Source organism: Lithobates pipiens, unplaced genomic scaffold (assembly GCF_037356315.1).
Source record: "Lithobates pipiens isolate NorthernLeopardFrog02 unplaced genomic scaffold, aLitPip1_a1.2 Scaffold_25, whole genome shotgun sequence".
Taxonomy (NCBI): Eukaryota; Metazoa; Chordata; class Amphibia; order Anura; family Ranidae; genus Lithobates; species Lithobates pipiens.
Window position 1 is genome coordinate 202,134,955 of NW_027507787.1, and position 18,908 is coordinate 202,153,862.

The window sequence follows — 18,908 nt, forward strand, 5'->3', positions numbered from 1 at the left end:
GCGCGCTCTAAGGTGAGCACATACACTGAAGGGGGACACAAGAACACGCTATTATTGATTTTTGGAATGGACTTTATATTTATTATTTTTTTTATCAATGCATGTCTTCACATGAGTTTTTCAACATAGAACTTTGCACGTAGCACTTCAGTGCACTAGAACACTTTCTTGTATAGTATTTGAGCACACAAATAAGGATTTGTTATTATATACTGTATGATGATATGAGTTTACGCGTTGCATTATATTGTTGCACAGAGCCACTTTATTGTCACTAGGGAACTTTATGTATATTTGTAATATTTAAGTATATAATTGACAGTGATTTGTGGAAGTACACATGGAAATAGAAATTTAGTGTGGTTATCACATGCCAAGATTAAGATAAAGCAGCGCTTTCCTCTGTATTTTATAGTGCACTACTATTTGAAGCGTTAGGCCATGCTCTCATATTGACTATACTGTGTTAAGCATGTTCTCATGTTTTATGGTGTTACGGTTATGTTCCTATTAATCTTAATCATCTTAAAATCACAGTTCCAGTATCTCTTCATTCCTACACTTAGCTGAATCTCTATAAATCTGTAAAGAGGTTGGAGGTATCTCTAAGGACTTTTGTATTTTATTTGTCCATTTCACCCACTCCTCAAACATACAACACAGACTTTAGACATTTTTGAAGTAATTCCTGTTCATATCCAGGCCCCTTTTGCTTGATACTGTACAGAATCTTTCAGGGTTGCATGTCACCAAATATGAACCATGCATTGAAAACAGTTGTATTTTCAACTTGAAGCCTTCCATACAAAGGTCCTAACAAAGTCTAAAATGATGGCTGAGGACCACAGCTTACAGGCTTTTAAGTCATCACCTAGAAAATACATTAAGGTTCCTACAAAAATGGCTGTGAATCTTGTGATTGCAGTCACTGACGTTTGTTTGATAGCTTCTCATGGCTCCTTCTAGTGACTATTTCCATGGAGTCTTGAGAGTAAAAGTTATGGTGGATAGTACAGAACCAGTGATGCATACCAATGAAGAAAAGACAATGACAATTCTGCATCTTGAGGCCTTGGTTACCTTAGAGATGGTCATTGTTCCCTAAAAGTGAATGGTAGAAGCCATCTAAATTTATGTACAGCACACTCAGCTCCACCAATACTTTATCACTCCCAGCAGTTTGAAGTTTTATCATTAGACTGAATTCCTATCCCTATTAGTCTCTAAGCTAATTAATGGAATGATAAATTGAAGATAGACTTTAATATGCAAAAAAAAAGTACTATTATCATATTTTAATAGATATGCCCCAGTAGAGTACAGACTACTCTGAGGCTAAATCCTACATGACAAGCCTCAATATTCCACTCAGCAGAAGTCATTTTATATGTCAGCAGTGATAATATCCGTTTTTATACCTTTTTGTGCCAAACTTCACAAAACTGGGCCAGATTAACTCTAAACCTTAAATGCATCAGTGATAAAACCCATATATTTAGATTTGTGTTTGTAACTTACTATCTGAAAGCCCCATGATATAACACGACTCTTAAAAAAAAATGTGCTTTTTATTTTGATGCACATGGCTCAATTTTGTCTTATTTAATTTTTTTTCTTTATAAACATTCAATTCAAAGATTTAAAAGAAAAATAGCTTGCTCCTCAATTTATCTTTTTTCCAAATTAGTTAATAAAATAGAAACAAAGAATAAGAACTTTCTCTATAATGATATAACCTGGAACTGTACAACATTGGGAAAGCTGGCTAGGGAAACACCATAAACCAACCACCTCAATGGTAAGGCTATCATCAAGGAAGCCCTCAGTCACATCTTGGCTATTCTCTGAACCATAATGCCCCAACCTTCTGTTTTTCAATGAATGTGGAACTCTAAAATCTTTAAATATAACAGCAGATCAGCTGCACACACAATCACACACCCATACAATTAGCAGATAGCACAGACACAGGAATACGGAGTGTTTCACATTGAATTGTGTATTTATTGTTTGCAGGAAGTCAGGGGATGCGGGCTCTGATGTAAACTTTACAGGCACGGTTGTGTGTTAAATAAACAAGAGAGACCATATTGTGGCTTGTACTGCCCTCCCAGGGCTGTGTGCGACACAGAAAATGGACAGTCAGTCGGACATTCAAAGTGTCAACATCACCCCTGAATGGGCTGAAAATTTCATCTTAATAAAAATCCGGAGTTGCAGAACTTCACAGTTGTAAATAGACCCCCAATACCGCGTCTCAAATTACGCAATATCATGAGTGATAACCAGGAGAGTGGGGAGAGATAACATACAGAGCAATAAACCATAACGGTAAAAATAAACATATGTACATTATACAATCATTACATATATATACACAAAATTATATATAATATAAATGCCCCATAAGGCTTGGGGAGGGCAAATAAAAAGGTTCCTTTGGCTCACAAAACCTGAAAAATTCTTAAAAATACATCAGCTAAACAATCTGCGTGTTCTGTAAAAGAACCGGTGGAGCGACAATAAAGATTAAGCGTTTAGTAAGCAACAGCAGCCAATCAAAATGTAGCATTCATAAGCCTGGAGTGTTCTCTACTGCGCTAAGTTTTGGGGGTGTCTGTTTTTCTACATTATTACTAAATATGTTCCAGTGAGCCCCTTAAGGGTTACGCAATAAGTGTCTGACTACCATGGCCGTCCTGGAGGACCAGGGTTCGATAGCTAAGAGGTTACCTAACCTTAAAATTCTAAGTCCACCCACTAACTGGGGTACAAGGAGCTTGATTCACCCAGTAGCACCTCCCCTGAGGCTCTGGATCCTCCCCAAAATAGAGAAAGATTGTCAGGCTCCTCCCCCTGCCTTCTTCATTTATTCTTGTACAATCTCCATGGGAAGGAAAGTGACAACCAAAAGACAAAACAGAGACAATATCTACAGGGAGGTGGGGATCTGGGGCTTCACATCTCTCAAAGGCATAGAAGAAAATATATTAGTTTTGGGTGGACTGAAGATTTAAGGTTTAGATTTTTATCTAGCTTCTTTTCTTAAAATCCTAAATTTCATAGGCATTGCCATACATTAAGGCCAGATTTCCAGCCAAAATACATTCTCTCTTTACGGTCAGTGAGGACGGTGTTGAAGCATTTGCACTATTGAAGCTATGCGGCGCACAGTAAGCACGTTATAGAGTCTTGGGGTGAGTACCGTGAGTATCTGTAGGGGCCCGGAAAGGAGGAGAGTGCTATAGAAAGGGGGGGGGGGGAAGTCATGCTTTATTGCACAGTTGAAGGATTGGTTGAATGTGTGTGGAGTGCCTATGTTTTAGTAGCAGCTAAAGTCAGGATTGGTTCGTCATCCGCCATGAATCGTTGCTCTAATTTACACAGTGGTGACTTGGTTAACTGTGCCTAGAGGTCAGACGGAAATCATGAATAAGAAAAAAATCCATCCCTTTTTTAGGTTCTTTTTATACTAAATAAATACACCAATAAATCTACGTATATCCTCTTTAAGTGCTCCAAAAGCTTGTGTCTAAACCTAATGAGACAAATATAACATTGCTATGGTGATGGGTGGGGTTATTTTCTATTTAAGGTTGAGCTCAAGGGGGTAGTCGTTATAGCTCAGCTCCTGGAGGGGGATGTTCTCTATTTTTTAGCTCAGCTACTGGTGAGAGGTATTATTTTTTCAAAGCTGAGCTCCTGGAAAGGCATTTTCTATTTCACAGTTGAGCTATTAGAGCAGTGTTCCTCAACTGCAGTCCTCAAGGTGCCCCAACGGGTCATGTTTTCAGGCTGTCCATTACTTTGCACAGGTGATTTGATCAGTTTCACTGCCTTAGTAATTACCACAGACGTCTCATCGCGAAATCCTGAAACAATGACCTGTTGGAGCAACTTGAGGACTGGAGTCGAGAAACATTGTACTAGAGTGTGTTATTCTCATTTTCACTGTTCAACCCTGGAGATAGGTATTCACTTTTTCAGGGCTCAGCCCCTAGATAGGGGGATTCTCTTTTTAGGGCTCAGTTCCATGTGTGTGTGTGTGTGGGGGGGGGGGGGGTATTGTTTTCACAGCTGAGTCCCTAGAAGGAATATTTTCAGTTCTTGAAAGGGGACATTCTTTTTTTCATGGTCAGCCCCTGAGGGGATACTTTCTTTTTCAACATTCTGCTCCTGGAGATAGATATTCTCTTTTTCAAGGCTCAGCTCCTGGTGGTTGTATTTTTTTTTTAAGGCTTGATCCCTTGGGAAGGGGGAAGGATTCTCTTTTTTCCAGGGCTCATCTCCTGGGGGGGGGTTTCAAGGCTCAGCTACTGGAAGGAATATTCTATTTTTGAAGGCTCAGCTACTGGAAGTGGTATTCTCTTTTTCAAGGCTCAGCTCTCCTGGAGAGTGTATTTTCTTTTTCAAGACTCAGATCATGGATGGGGTATTATTTTTTCTGGGCTCAGCTCCTGGAGAGGTTGTTTTCTTTTTTAAGGCTAAACTCTTGGAGGGGATATTCTCTATTACAAAGCTCGACTGCTGGATGGAGTATTCTTTTTTCAAGGCTTAGATCTTGGAGGGGATATTCTCTTTTCAAGGCTCAGATGCTACAAGGTTTTTTCTTTTTTTTTTCAGGACTTAGCTCCTAGAGAGAGGGTATTCTCTTTTTCAAGACTCAAGACTCTCTTTTTCAAGATCCTGGATGGGGTATTCTTTTTTTCTGGGCTCGGCTCCTGGAGGGGTTACTCTCTTTTTTTTAAGGCTCAACTCTTGGAGGGGATATTCTCTTTTTCAAGGCTCGGCTACTGGAGGGGATGTTTTCTATTCAAGGCTCAGCTCCTGGAAGGTTTTTTCTTTTTTTTTTTCAGGACTCAGCTTCTGGAGGGGCTATTCTCTTTTTTCAAGGTTCAGCTATTGGAATGTTTTTTCGTTTTTTTGTCAGGACTCGGCTCTTGGATAGGGTATTATCTTTTTCAAGGCTCAGCTATTGGAAGGGTTTTATTTTTTCAGAACTCTGCTCCTGAAGTGGGTATTTTCTTTTTCATGGCTGATTCCTATCTAGTAACTTCAATGGAAGACATTGCATAGCATCTTTAGTTTGGGCTGTACACTCTGCGAAATGGGTTTGCAGCTTATTATATAATTAACAAACTCGTACTTTAGGATTACGGGTCCTTTAAAGGACAGACAAAAATCTCCATGCAGATCAGTTTAACATTTTAACCAATCAGAGTTCATCTCCTATTTATTAGATTTCAGTAATTTGGTACAATCTGTTTGGTCTGGGTTCTGGCAGTCTATGCACTCACATTCTCCTGTATGAATGCTGTGCAGCGTGCGTTTGGTTATACAGTTTTCTTACCTACAGAGATCTTATATAAAAAGGTCTGACATAACCTATTATACTTGATAAATGGCTTGAAGATGGCAGCTCAGTAATGAACTCCTGGGCACAGCTGGTCTCATTTTAAATCTTAATATACATTTGGACTTATATTTAAAAAATGTAGATTTTGTTGTTGATCTATAAAGAATTTGCATAGCCAATCGCATCTGGTCACTAGATAAAACTAAGTATTATACAAAATTCCTATGATAAGTACTGTCATCTAGTGGTCAAATGCAGTATGTTCAGTTTAAAATTGATGATTTACATATCAACAGATCAGGAAAAAGACTATTTCCATTCTTTTTTTTCCCTATTCGCACAGAACACATACACTTTAATTAGGTGAATGACTATGCAAATTCTATGTAAATCAACCCTCAAGTGTCTTATATAAAGCAGTTTAGTAAAAGAGGGGTCATAATAAATCCTGTTTCAGGAATTTTATCCCACAGCGTACATATAATGCAATATTATTACATTACAGAAAATATTAACAGGGTAACTCCATTCAGAAGTGGTATTTCAGTATTTGGTGGATTCTGGAGAGTTCCCGGGTCTGCACGCTTGCTGTGCCCATTACAAATTGTTCCACCATCCCTGTGCTGAGTTCCTGGGACTTCACACTTGCCCATTATATGGGCTCCCACCATTGCTGTGATAAGGAGACCTCCCCAGTGATGGTTTCATGGGACATAAGAAGCCAAACAATTAAGCCGCGTACACACGGGCGGACTGTCTGTCCAACTTAGTCCGCCGAAACACATTTCAGCGGACAGTCCGCTCGTGTGTGGGCTTCAGCGGACTTTTTCAGCGTGCAGTCTGGCGGACTAAGTATTTCGGAATTTCCGTAATATTGTCCGTCCAACTTTGGTTTCAGTGGACATTCCGCTCGTGAGTAGGCTAGTTGGACGGACTAAGTATGGCGCATGCTCAGAAAGGATTTACACGGCGGAAGGTTGCATTGCTGTGTATTGGACGTCCTATTTTTAGTCCCGTCGTACGTGCTGTACACGTCATCGTGCAAGCTTTCAACGGACTGTTTGTTCATAGTGTGTGGTCAAGTCCGTTCATTCGAAAGTAGGACGGACTGTCCGTCGGATTGTCTGACGGACTAAGTTGGCCATACAGTCCGCCCGTGTGTACGTGGCTTTAGACTCCACCTTTTACTGAAATATCACAAACCCATCTCATTGCAAATGTCTATTGCTGTAATTAACTTTCCTTTGACATCCAGTTTGTGTTTTCATTTGCCACTGGAGAGAAAAAATATCCTTCTGGGAAAATGTGGAGAAAGAAATCTTAAGGTAAATCTAGATGAGGCAGGGTGCTCTATTGGTTATGTTTGCTCATCAGGATCCTACAAATATAGAGTCATTTTACCTGCCACAGAAACTATCAGGGGGATACATTATATTGCCAATTTTCATGTGCCAATACACATTGGTCAAACCCATTCTACATTCAAAATAGTTTTTGTTTTTTGCATGTGCACCTCAATTTCCTATTGGTTTTCAATACACAGCAATACATCAAAAAAGTATATAAACTTGATCTTTCTATTCAACATGGCACGCATATGCTTGTACCTGTGTTGCAATGGAAAAATGGGGTCCTGTGTATTTTTGGAATCATGAACGTACGTTGAAGGCTCACAGGAAGTGAAGAAAACACACACAGAAGAACAAATGGAGATGTGGATTACATTATACATGTCTAGGTGAGAATGCTCCCTTTGTTTTTTTTCTTCTTTTTGGTGTGCCAGATTACTGCAACTTGGAGACACTTAAAGGGATCAGATCAGAAAAGAATATTTTCTGTTCTCAGCAGAAAAATAAAAAAGTCTTAATGGCTTTTGAACCGTAAAGGAAACCTGTGAGGACTAATATGGAAGCTGCCATTGATTTTTTTAAAGAGTGGGCTCTCAGACCTCATCCTCATCCCAAGTTTCACAACCCAGAGATTCATTGCCCAGAACCATGAAAAATGGACACTTAGACTTTTCAAGATAGGCGGGTGCTTGTTCCAGATTAATAAGTGGGTTCAGGATGAGGAGGACACTCCCAGAGCCAGTACCATTAACAAGCAAGTCAGTGTTGGCAGTTCTTGTATGTTAGTCTTCACAGGTTCTGTTGTACAACACATTTGGGCCTCATTCATTTAGACCGTCTGAGGAGTCAGAGAACCACAGGCAGCATAATATATAAAATACGCATTGACACGCCTGGGTTAGATGTTTGCTGGTTGAGCAATATAGGAGAAGCATGAAGGAGAGCACCACCTGCTGACCTCCAACAACTGAGGAATTACAACTCCCAAATGGCTTCCAGGTTCTCTTATGTGATGGTTGGAGGATGGCGCTAATCCCAAAAATTAGCTGCGTGATATAATCGGGTCCCGGGACTGTCAGGATATAGAAGAGCTTGGACTATGTCTCCGGAAGCTGGGCAAGCGCCGACAGGGAATACAGGATGGTGGAGTTCTAGTTTAAGAAATCGATGCTAACTTTTACGCTTTTTGAGGTGGTGATGTCAAGGGCGGTGGCTTTAATCTCAGTGTCCCCAAACTGCATGATGGTTTGGATCTCTCTGCGTGTTGGGAGCGGCGTGCTGTCCACCCCAGTCAGGTCGAGCTTCAAGGTGCCGCACTTCCGTACGCCTGGGTCGGTGATGAAGTTGACGTCTTCTTGCTCAGAGCAGTAAACATTGATGATGATGAGCAGTTGGGAAGGTTTGGCTGGCGTGTAGCTGCGTTTCACCGTCTCCCCCAGAGCCACCGACTGGTCAGTCAGAATGAATTTATCCAGCACATCTGTGCACCACCGCGTGCCGTCCTTAAGCAGAAGCTTCTCCGCTGGGTGCTTCCCCTCTACGTAGCGGTTGAGGACTCCAACTCCATACGTCATAGGTGAGCGGCGAACTTTGATGACAGCCGGATCCAGGCCGAACAAGACAGCTCCCTTCAAGATGGTCAAACCCACATCATGGGGGATGATCACGCGACACTGATTACCGAATGCCTGCTGCACAGCTAGCTGGAGTAATGGAGATTCTGCAAACCCGCCAACCAGAAAGAGGAACTTAACTCCGCTCACCTCTGGCTTCTGGAACAGGTTGGCTGAAAGACAAAAATAAAAAACATGGCCGTCAAGCTTTAAAGAGAAAAAACCCCAGTGATCCTTATGTGTTTTAAAATACAACTACAAGCATACTATAACAGAAGCCATTTGCACTGCCTAGGGAAAGTTAAAAGCCTTTTAGAATTGCCTATGTAAAAAAAAATTTACTTACCTTCCTATAATCATATTTCTTCACTTTCCCTTGCCTCAAACTGTCTGTCCTTTATAGAAATTTGGCCAATTGTGGGTGGAACTAGCCTGGTGGGTGGGACTATCCTGAGCTTGCAAGTCACCCCGATATAAGGTGCAGGCCAAAGATAATCTACAGCTCACTTGCACCCTATGCAAATCAGGTGTGTGCTATTGGTTTATACCAGCTGCTGTGGGAAGAGCCAGCTTGCATTTAACAAAAGTGGTTGTACTTGTAGCCGATGGACATTCTAATAGATTGAGGCAACAGTATTGTTCACACCTCCCAAATAATGGCATGTCGTGCTGTAATCCTTGCATACAAAAGCTGACGTAAAAGTGGCAACTCTACCATTTCTCACAAGGCAGCCTAACGTTACCACCCTCTAACAGGAAATGACATACAGCACAGAGCTCTGGCAGGATCAACAAGTATTTAGCACGATTTGTAATTTGAAAGACAAAATAAAAAATACAGATAGGTGTAACTTATTATGCAAAACAACGTATCCTATTTTTCCTATAGTCTTAACTATAGGAAGTAGTCTTAGTCTTATAGTGGCCCGCTGGTGTACACAGCAAACGCCTGTTACTCTTCCAGCAACCGGGATCGGGATAAAGGCACAGTACGACTATTTTAAACGCTGTTCTTATATTTAATTTCTGGTACGCTTATTTTGTATTGGGGGGCCATTTTTACTAATAAAGCTGTAAAGCAGAATTACGATATGGTTTTATATTCTGTTCCTTTTATATGGTTCACTGGAGCCCTATCCCATTAACAGAGACATCTAGAGGCTAAGGAAAAGTTCACATGTGAATGATGTTTTACTGAAGGCTAATTTTTTCTGGTGTTTTGGTGAGTGTATCCCCAAAGGGGGACCCGGGAACCACGAGTGGTGAATTGTTTGGTGGAAGCTGTTTCTCTATCAACCACAATAAGAACTGTTTAATTACTATTAAGCACCACTTCTGAAAACTCAGAAAGAAAATGACAGTTTCACTTAGGCCGCGTACACACGGGCGGATTGTCTGCCCAACTAAGTTCGTCAGACAATCCGACAGACAGTCCGTCCAACATTTGAATGAACGGACTTGATCACACACGATGAACAGACAGTCCGCTGAAAGCGTGCGCGATGACGTGTACAGCACGTACGACGGGACTAGAAAAACAACGTCCAATACACTGCAATGCAACCTTCCGCCGTGCAAATCCTTTCTGAGCATGCGCCATACTTAGTCCGTCCAACTTGCCTACACACGAGCGGACTGTCCGCTGAAACCAAGTTTGGACGGACAAAACCAAGTTTGGACGGACTGTATTACGGAAATTCCGAAAGACTTAGTCCGCCAGACTGTCCGCTGAAAAAGTCAGCTGAAGCCCACACACGAGCGGATTGAACCGTGTTTCAGCGGACTAAGTTGGACAGACAATCCGCCCGTGTGTACGCGGCCTTAGAGGAAAGTGATAAAGCTCTGCTATATATGAAAAGTGGACTCTTTTGATTAAGACCTATTTTTTGTATTTCTCTTTTATAAAAATAAAAACTATTAAATACACCTAAAAATGCTTGAACTGAAATATTCCGTTGCTTAACATTGTCTTTATTTTAGCTCCCCCTTTAACATCACCCCGGACTTACACAAGTGTTCAATTATGTGGTCCGTGGTTGGCTTGAATAAGGCATTCATTGCGTCTGGGTTCATTCTCAGCATTCCCTGCGAGGACCACTTGACAAAATCCACACTGCGCGGGAGAAGAGGTGTCAGCAAAGAATTTTGCAATATCTGCACAAAACATTCAATATTCAAGGTCACATTTTTTACATAGTTCTGAGCTGGAGGCCCTCTGATTATACCTGAGACTGTTTATATAATTCTAAAATGTGCCAGCTGTGATAACATTCTGTGTCTGGGTCTGTATAGGAGGAAGTGGGTAATGGGGGGGTGGAATCCCTGCATATCAATCATGATTCGAATTCTGGATCGTGAAATGTGTAGTTTGTTCAACATGCAATATAGAGGAGCACACAATGCCAGCTTAACAGGAAACGTGTTTATCAACATCCCATCCATCATGAGGACAGTACAGGGCTATCATTGCTAAACTCCTTCCAGAAATGTTAGTTGCCTGGCTGACATACAAATCCTACGGCTTCGATAATTTGAGCCACTAATCCAGAACAAGTATGAAGATCAGCCATTCTCAACCAGGTTTCCAAGGAGTTCCTTTTGAGGTTGCTAGGGGTTCCACAAGCTGTGGTGGATTGACCTCTCATCTGTCTACACAGTGCCAATGTTACTTGCAGAACCAACTGCAGGGCACCCATGAAGCCTCTCTTCTTGTCTTTCAGATGACCTACCAGTAAGAGGTGGATTATGCCCACTGACCGTCAGTTTAAGGTCATTCTTTGCACTGACCACCGATGGAAGGGGTCGCCACACAACACCTGAGTGAGCATTATGCTGACCACTAACTAAGGGGTTCTGTCTTCATTTCCTTTTTTTTTATTATTTTGTTGGATAGAGATGAGGCATGTTAAAAAATGATCCAACCTGGTGGTGAAATACTTTACGATTGCAATATCTACATCTCATCTTACTGATCATGTTAATGTACCTTGTGCTGCCAAGGGTGTTCAACCTGTGGCCCTCCAGCTGTTGCAGAACTACAAGTCTAATGAGGCATTGCAAGGCTGATAGTTACAAGCATGACTCCCAAAGGCAGAAGCATGATCAGACTTGTAGTTCCACAACAGCTGGAGAGCCACAGGTTGAGCATCCAAGTTCACATGGGTTCCTCAAGGCCTGAACATGATTTTTTCTCATTTTTGCTCTGAGTTATGTATCATACAAACTATAGTCAATAGCAGGGAAGACAATGCAGTTTATTTTTCTAAAACTGCATGATGCAAAATCTGGTGCGGTTCTGCATAGTAACCAATCAGCTTCTATAACCTATAAGCTTCAGCACCAACAGCCCCTATAAAAAGAAAGCTCTGGAATCCGATTGCATGCAGCTTGTTCATTCTGAGTGTTTCTCTTTTAGGAAAATGCATTATAATACAACCAGTCATCCTCTATACTTCCCATTCACTCAGGGCCGGGACAAGATAGAGGCAGGAGGGGCAGCTGCCCTGGGCATAATGGTTTAATGTAGGGATGTGGCGCCTTTCTTCTGTTGCAAAGCTGACAGGAGTAGTGACAGCCGTGATATTAACAAGTGACTGACTGTTGGGTGTAGGATCCCCTAAGCTTGCAAATCGTGAATGGGAGAGGGGGGGGGGCGCAGTTTGGCATCTTTGCCCTGGGCGTTGGATGATCTTGTCCCAGCACTGCATTTACTCATGGCATTTCACCTACACTCGTTTCTGAAAAAAAGCTAAAATAGTATATTTGGCTTCTTACAAGATCCCCTATAAAATATTTTCCTGTAAACAGATATTTTTGGTCTGTACAGGAGTGAGATATTCTGAGCCCCTGTACACGCGGTCGGAGATTTCGACAACCAAATCCGTCGGATTTTGTCCGAAACTGTTGCATACACACGGTCGGACTAAGTTGTCGAAAAATCCGATCATTCAGAACATGATGACGTAATTTCGTTACGATGGGACTACGTTCAGGCTAGTAGCCAATAGCTTTGATGTAGGAATTTGATCTGAGCATGCGTGGCACTTGGTCCGATCAAAATTCTCTACACATGATCGGAGTATGTCCGATCGAACCAGTTGGTCGGAAAATATTTCCAACAAGTTGGAAAATTGGGTCCGACGGAATCAGTCCGATGCATACCACACACAGTCGGATTATCCGACAACACGGTCCGATAGGACACAGTCCGACGGATTCTCCGACCGTGTGTACAAGGGCTGAGTCTTCCAGATAACAGGGAATTGCAAGAAATGCCTCATTCCTACAGCACAGACAGGTGGACTCACTTGCTCTTGCGCAGTGCATGCTCCACACTGTGGCCCCGGAATTTCTTGTAATAATCGATGAAGGAAAAGGGTAAAGTGATATTTAGTGGGTTGGTCCTGTCCGGCGCGGCGGCTCTTTTGCGGGACTCGAAGGCAATCATGAGATCTACCCAGGCAGCCGGGCGCTTCACCTTAAACTGATCGATGAAATCATCTCCAAATATTTTACAGAGGAGCTTCTCAAACTCGTAGTCAACTCCGAGAGAACCATAAGGACCCCCTGTGATAGAAAAGTCGCCGTTATTCAATATTTTATTCACAAGTTTTATTGTTAGAAAATGATAATTATAGTTTAATTATCATAGAGATGAGAGCACACCGACACAGCTATTCAAGGAAATATCATATCTTACCTTCTGCAACATTTTATAGCCTTACAATTCATAATCTAAATAATATACTAATGACTAGAACTAAAGCACTGCACCATGATTTTCAAGTCCAGATATACATTTTTTTCCAAAGACTAATGCCGCGTACACACGATCAGATTATCCGGCAGACTTAGTCTGGCGGACAGAGTGAGCGGACCTGCCCACACACAACCGGACTTTGGCGGGAATCCGCCGTACTTTTGAAATTAACAGACTTGTCCACACACGGAGGAAAGTCCGTTCATTCTCCAAGTCCGCTGGATAGTCTGATCAGGTGTATGCGGCATTAGGGGTTTATTTACAAAAGATTTGCTGTGTGAATGTCCAAACATTTGCATATCCGCTATGAATAATCCCTATGTTTGATCTACTAAAACTGGAGAGTGCTGAATCTGGTGCAGCTCTGCATAGAAACCAATCAGCTTCCAGGTTTTTGTCAAAACTTAATTGAAAAAGTTAGAAGACGATTGGCTACCATGCAGAGCTACACCAGCACTCTCCAGTTATAGCAAATCAACCCCAATGTGTCTAATATGATTATTTTCTACGATCATGAACTTCATCTAGTGGCCATATGGTGGTATTTTCCTGAAATACTAAGGATCAGGAAAATACCACATCATGGCCTCTAGATGGAGTTGATGGCTATAGGAAATATTAAACATGGCTGAGTCATTCACACAGCAATTTATTTTATAAACAGACCCCAAATAATTAACAGAAACCAAAGCGCTTACGGGAATAAGCCCTACCTCTTCATCAAAAAATAACTAGACACCATAAAGCCAGGAGAAGCTGAGCTAAATTCTTCAAGTAAAAAAAAGGCACTTATGAAATCCAGATGGGATGATGTGGACAATGCTGCCCTTTTAGGATTGGGGGATCTTCCAACAATACAAACAAATAAAACAAAGGGTGCAAACACCTAGTGTATTATCCACAGCATTGTTCACCTGATGATCCGCAGCATTGTTCACCTGAAGTTCACCAACTTTTGGCAATCAAGTGTAGGCAACAAACTGACGTAGCAAAGGTTATTATGTAGAATACAATGACATATTAATATAGTGAACCCAAACATTTCTATATTCCCCCCCCCCCCCCCCCCACACACACATACTTCTCCCACGCGGATCTCTTCATGCTCTGTACCTGACGCTTTGTAGAGCTCCTTCAGGTGACCTTCCGGTAAGCGAATCTGATGCACTGTAAGGTCTACAGTTCCTCCTCCACAATCTACCACCACATACTTGTCACCTAGAAGAAGAAAATCACAAAGATGTCCAATAAACACCAACAATTTCGGACCACTTCCTATATATACATACCTCCCAACTTTCTGAGAAGGGAATGAAGGACACCTATTAGCCAAAGTATGTAGACATAGGACACACACCCTGCCATTCCACCGTGAGGGAGCAATGTACCAAAAAAAAGATTGGTTAAACCCACAGGTGCTTTTTTACCACTACTATTCCTTTATATTGGCTTTTAGAATTTACAAATGCAGCAATTTAAAAATTGTTTGAAAGGTTTAGCGCTGGGAAACACTTTCTGATAGATATAGTGCATTTTATATACAATTATATAGATCAGACCAAAATTAGTTGAGGAGGAAAGAGGGACAGGGGGACTTTGTTTCAACTGAGGGACAGTCCCTCAAAATCGGGGACAGTTGGGAGCTATGCCTATTACACATCAATTGGACACAGCTACCTGAGCTATTAACACATTCCTTTTATACTTAACAAGTGCCCTCGGCATAAATCATTACACCTGCCAGACAGTGTTTCTGAGCTAAATACACTTCCATTTTATTCGCATTTTTTTCTATTCTGCGTGGATAAATTATTGTATGGCCAGGTACAGGAGAGCTGCACTATATGCAGAAACACATTTCATTTTTATTGTTATTATAATGACTTCCTATGTGCCATCGGTGCCTGGATAAGTGGACAGGTTGTGTCTGAACTACACAGACATTCTCTTTTCATGATTTCATTTTCAAAATGTTACTTCAGCCCAAGTAACCCATTATAAAACCAGGCATGGGGGGGACATTATCAAAGGTATCCAGGCTCCAGGTTCAGGTCAGTGCACACACACAGTATAGCCCACCTTCTGGGCCTTGTAAATGACAAGGAGGTGCACAACTGGCACCTGTACTGCAGCTCACACATACATTTCAGGTAGGAAATCTGAACTTGATGAAACTGCTGGGAAGTTGGCTCTGACCTCCAGAAGCCAGTGTTGGTTGTTTGGTGAGTGGTGGTATCATTATACCCCCCCCCATTGTCAGGGAAGGTGAGTGTTGATTTTACCTTCCTCCAGCTCTGACCATAACTCTCCAATCACGTTCTCCACCATGAAAATTCGGCTCTGCCGGTTCCTCCGCGTGTGGTCCTTAGCTGAGCACACAGGAGAGAAAAAAGACAACATCAGCACCTTCAATGTATGCTCCCAGTGAAGGCAAAGGGAATACAGAATGTAGTTCACTAATTGGCTGCTTTATTTTCCTTCTATCCAACTGCAAGGAAATAGGACACTGTCTGAGGACTCAGTAGCAGACCCTGTGATTTGTGCCAAGCAGCAATAGGGAACATGATTGTGACCCTGAGCCTCCATGATCGAAAGAACTGAATGATTGTACAGGCACACCCCACTTTTAAGTACACAATGGGGTTTATTTACTAAAGCTGGAAAGTGCAAAATCAGGCTCCCTTTTGCATAGAAACCAATGAGCTGCCAGGTTTTATTACCAAAGCTTAATTTAACAAGCTGTGGTTAGAAGCTCATTGGTTTCTATGCAGAAGTGAACCTGATTTTGCACTTTCCAGCTTTAGTAAATAAACCCCATCATTGTGTACTTAAAAGTGGGGTATGCCTGTAAATAATTTTTTTTTATTTAGATTTGCACAGAGCAGTCCCGATTCTCCTATTCTGGGGTCCCCCCGCCAGTGCTCTGGGCACCCCCCCTTGCCGAGTGCCCCTCTAGCAAGTCGCTTGCTGTGGGGGCACTCATGTGGGCTCGCTCCCCAGCCAGGTCTCTGCATCCATAAGACACAGAGAGTGCAGCTCATCCCTGCTCCCTCCTTTCACCTCACTGGCTGTGATTGGCAGCAGTGGGAGCCCTCCTGCTGCTGCATCTCAGCCAATCAGGAGGGAGGCTCTCACGGGTCTCGTGCACATCGCTGGATTGAGATCAGGCTTAGGCAAGTATTAGGGGGGACTGAGGAGGGAGCTGCACACTGAAAGTTTTTTACTTTCATGCATAGAATGCCTTTACAACCACTTGAAATTCATTGAATGAAACGGGTGGGCCAGGGAAAGTTATGCTGGACATCCTCCAGCCAGGAAATGAGGCAGGCTCTATCAGGCTTACTACAGCTTCTAATGCACATTGTGAGACGCTCAAAGTGTGCAGTGAAACAAGAGTAAGCAATTTCAGTAGAGGAGAGAAGCCTTTACAACTGTGCAAGACTGAAGAGATGACTGAAGTTCAGTTTTAATTGTCACTTAAAGCTGCTCTAAAGACTTAAAGAAGAAGTACAGCCAAAGCTTGTTTGTCTGTACTCCTGTGGATCACAGGAGTGCAGTTCGTTTTGCACTCCTGTGACTCGTTTTCAGCAGAGAGCTGGATGAAGTCCGCTCTCTGCTGATGTTACAGAGTCAGTCCAGGCTCCGTCTCATCACTACCATGAAGTCGGGATCTGCCTAGATTCCTGGACTGACACACAGCTCAGTGTTTCAGCAAGCCGCTGAGAGCCTGAGCCGGCTGCTCCCACCCCCTCCACAGCCCAGCACTCCAGCGAGCGAGGAGGGGGCAGAGCAGTGAGCTGTGACTGACAGTCAGCAGCTGTCTACTCAGGGAGCTGTGAGAACCGAGCGATCGGTGGTGCTCGATCGCTCAGTTCTCAGTGTAGAGGCATGGGAGGGACAGATGTACCACCTAGGTAGGTATGAATAAACAAAACAAAAAAACAAAACATACTTTTCTTTTAAGGTTTTTTTTTTTATCTTAATGCATTCTCTGCAACATGTTATTAGAATCCCTCCAGCACCCCCTTGCCTGAGCCCATTCTCGATCCAGTGCTGCGCCCAAGACCTGCAGCTCTCTCCGGTCTCTCCCTCCTCACAGGACAGAGAGGTAGCAGTGGGAGTCATTGGTTCCTGCTGCTGTCAATTAAATCCTGTGACAAGGGAGAAGGAGCAGGAGACAGGCAGCATGGGCCGGGATCGAGCCTCCATGAGTGCCCCAGAGCAATCAGCTTGTGATGGAGCACTAGAAAAGAATAGGGGCCAGGGGTGCGGGTGTGGGATCCCAAAAGAGAAGGTTTAGGGCTGCTCTATGCAAAATCATTGCACAGAGCAGGTAAGTATAACATGTTTATTATTTATAAATAACAAAAATGTAAGCTTTACAATCACTTTAAAGCGTGCACAACTTACAACACCCGCGATTAAAATCAGCACATTCAAAACCAATATTTAAGTTTCTGGTAGACGCTGCATTTTCTTTTTTCTTCTGGAAATAAGATCTCAAAGTTCCCAGAAGAGTCACCAAGGTCATTACAAGGAGCTCTCACCTTCCCTGCTGAACTATCTTTTACAATGGAGAATGTAACAAGAAGCAACTCTCCTTGCTGCAGCAGAAAGAATGTGTCTCCAAGATGAGAGCCGGGACTTATTGTTTAGTCCTGAGTCATCTGACCACTGATGTTTTCAGCAAATGCAAGAAGCCTGCATTTGATTCACTCTTTCCAGTTTCTGCCAGATACTAAAATGTTTCATGGCGTGGACCTTTAACTTCACATTTAAAGATTTGTAAAAAATTTAAGAGGGTTTAGAGAACTTGTTACAGGAGTCTAGGGCATGATTGTATTTGGAAAGTGCAAAAGGGAAGTATGGAAAATAAGGTCACAATGTGAATCTGATAAATAATAAGACACCTTCTGGAATCTGTTACCTCTCAATAAAATTATCTCTAACTTAATTATGTAGTTAAAACCTATGATTTCTCTACTACCGCTGAGACATTTTCATTGACAGATTGCAGGTACAGGCACATAGTATAAATACCACTTAGTGCATTTGTACCTTTGCACCGTTTTACTGCTAAACAGTAGATTTACTATTCAGACAGCAGATGGCGCTCTGCACATACTAATGGGACCCAGAGGTGGGACTGCACAATGATTGGAGCCAACTCGCTATCATTACTTTTATTATACAGGATTTATACAGCAACTCTTTACAAATTTAATTAAAGAAGACTTTACTCTGAGCCATGGTAGGAGATATATATATATATCTATATATATATATCTATATATACAGTGGTGATGGAAAATATTCAGACCCCCTTACATTTTTCACTCTTTGTTATATTGCAGCCTTTTGCTAAAATCATTTAAGTCCATTTTTGTTCCTCATTAATGTACACACAGCACCCCATATTGACAGAAAAACACAGAATTGTTGACATTTTTTGCAGATTTATTAAAAAAGAAAAAAACTTAAATATCACATGGTCCTAAGTATTCAGACCCTTTGCTCAGTATTTAGTAGAAGCCCCCTTTTGATCTAATACAGTCATGAGTCTTTTTGGGAAAGATGCAGCAAGTTTTTCACACCTAGATTTGGGAATCCTCTGCCATTCCTCCTTGCAGATCCTGTCCAGTTCGGTCAGGTTGGATGGTAAACGTTGGTGGACGGCCATTTTTAGGTCGCTCCAGAGATGCTCAATTGGGTTTAAGTCAAGGCTCTGGCTGGGCCATTCAAGAACAGTCACTGAGTTGTTGTGAAGCCACTCCTTCCTTATTTTAGCTGTGTGCTTAGGGTCATTGTCTTGTTGGAAGGTAAACCTGTGG

General features: G+C 42.1%; 1 protein-coding gene across 1 annotated transcript in view; it reads right to left on the bottom strand.

The window, feature by feature from the left end:
• Positions 1-1,983: 1,983 nt before the first annotated feature.
• HSPA12A (heat shock protein family A (Hsp70) member 12A) overlaps positions 1,984-18,908 on the bottom strand; it is a 90,324-nt gene continuing 73,399 nt past the window's right edge. The window contains exons 8-12 of the mRNA XM_077455433.1: positions 15,360-15,446; positions 14,191-14,295; positions 12,626-12,884; positions 10,328-10,431; positions 1,984-8,491 (exon numbers count right to left, since the gene is read on the bottom strand). Of these exons, the coding sequence (XP_077311559.1) occupies positions 7,857-8,491; positions 10,328-10,431; positions 12,626-12,884; positions 14,191-14,295; positions 15,360-15,446 (1,190 nt within the window). The 3' untranslated portion in view covers positions 1,984-7,856. The remainder of the gene's footprint in view (positions 8,492-10,327; positions 10,432-12,625; positions 12,885-14,190; positions 14,296-15,359; positions 15,447-18,908) is intronic.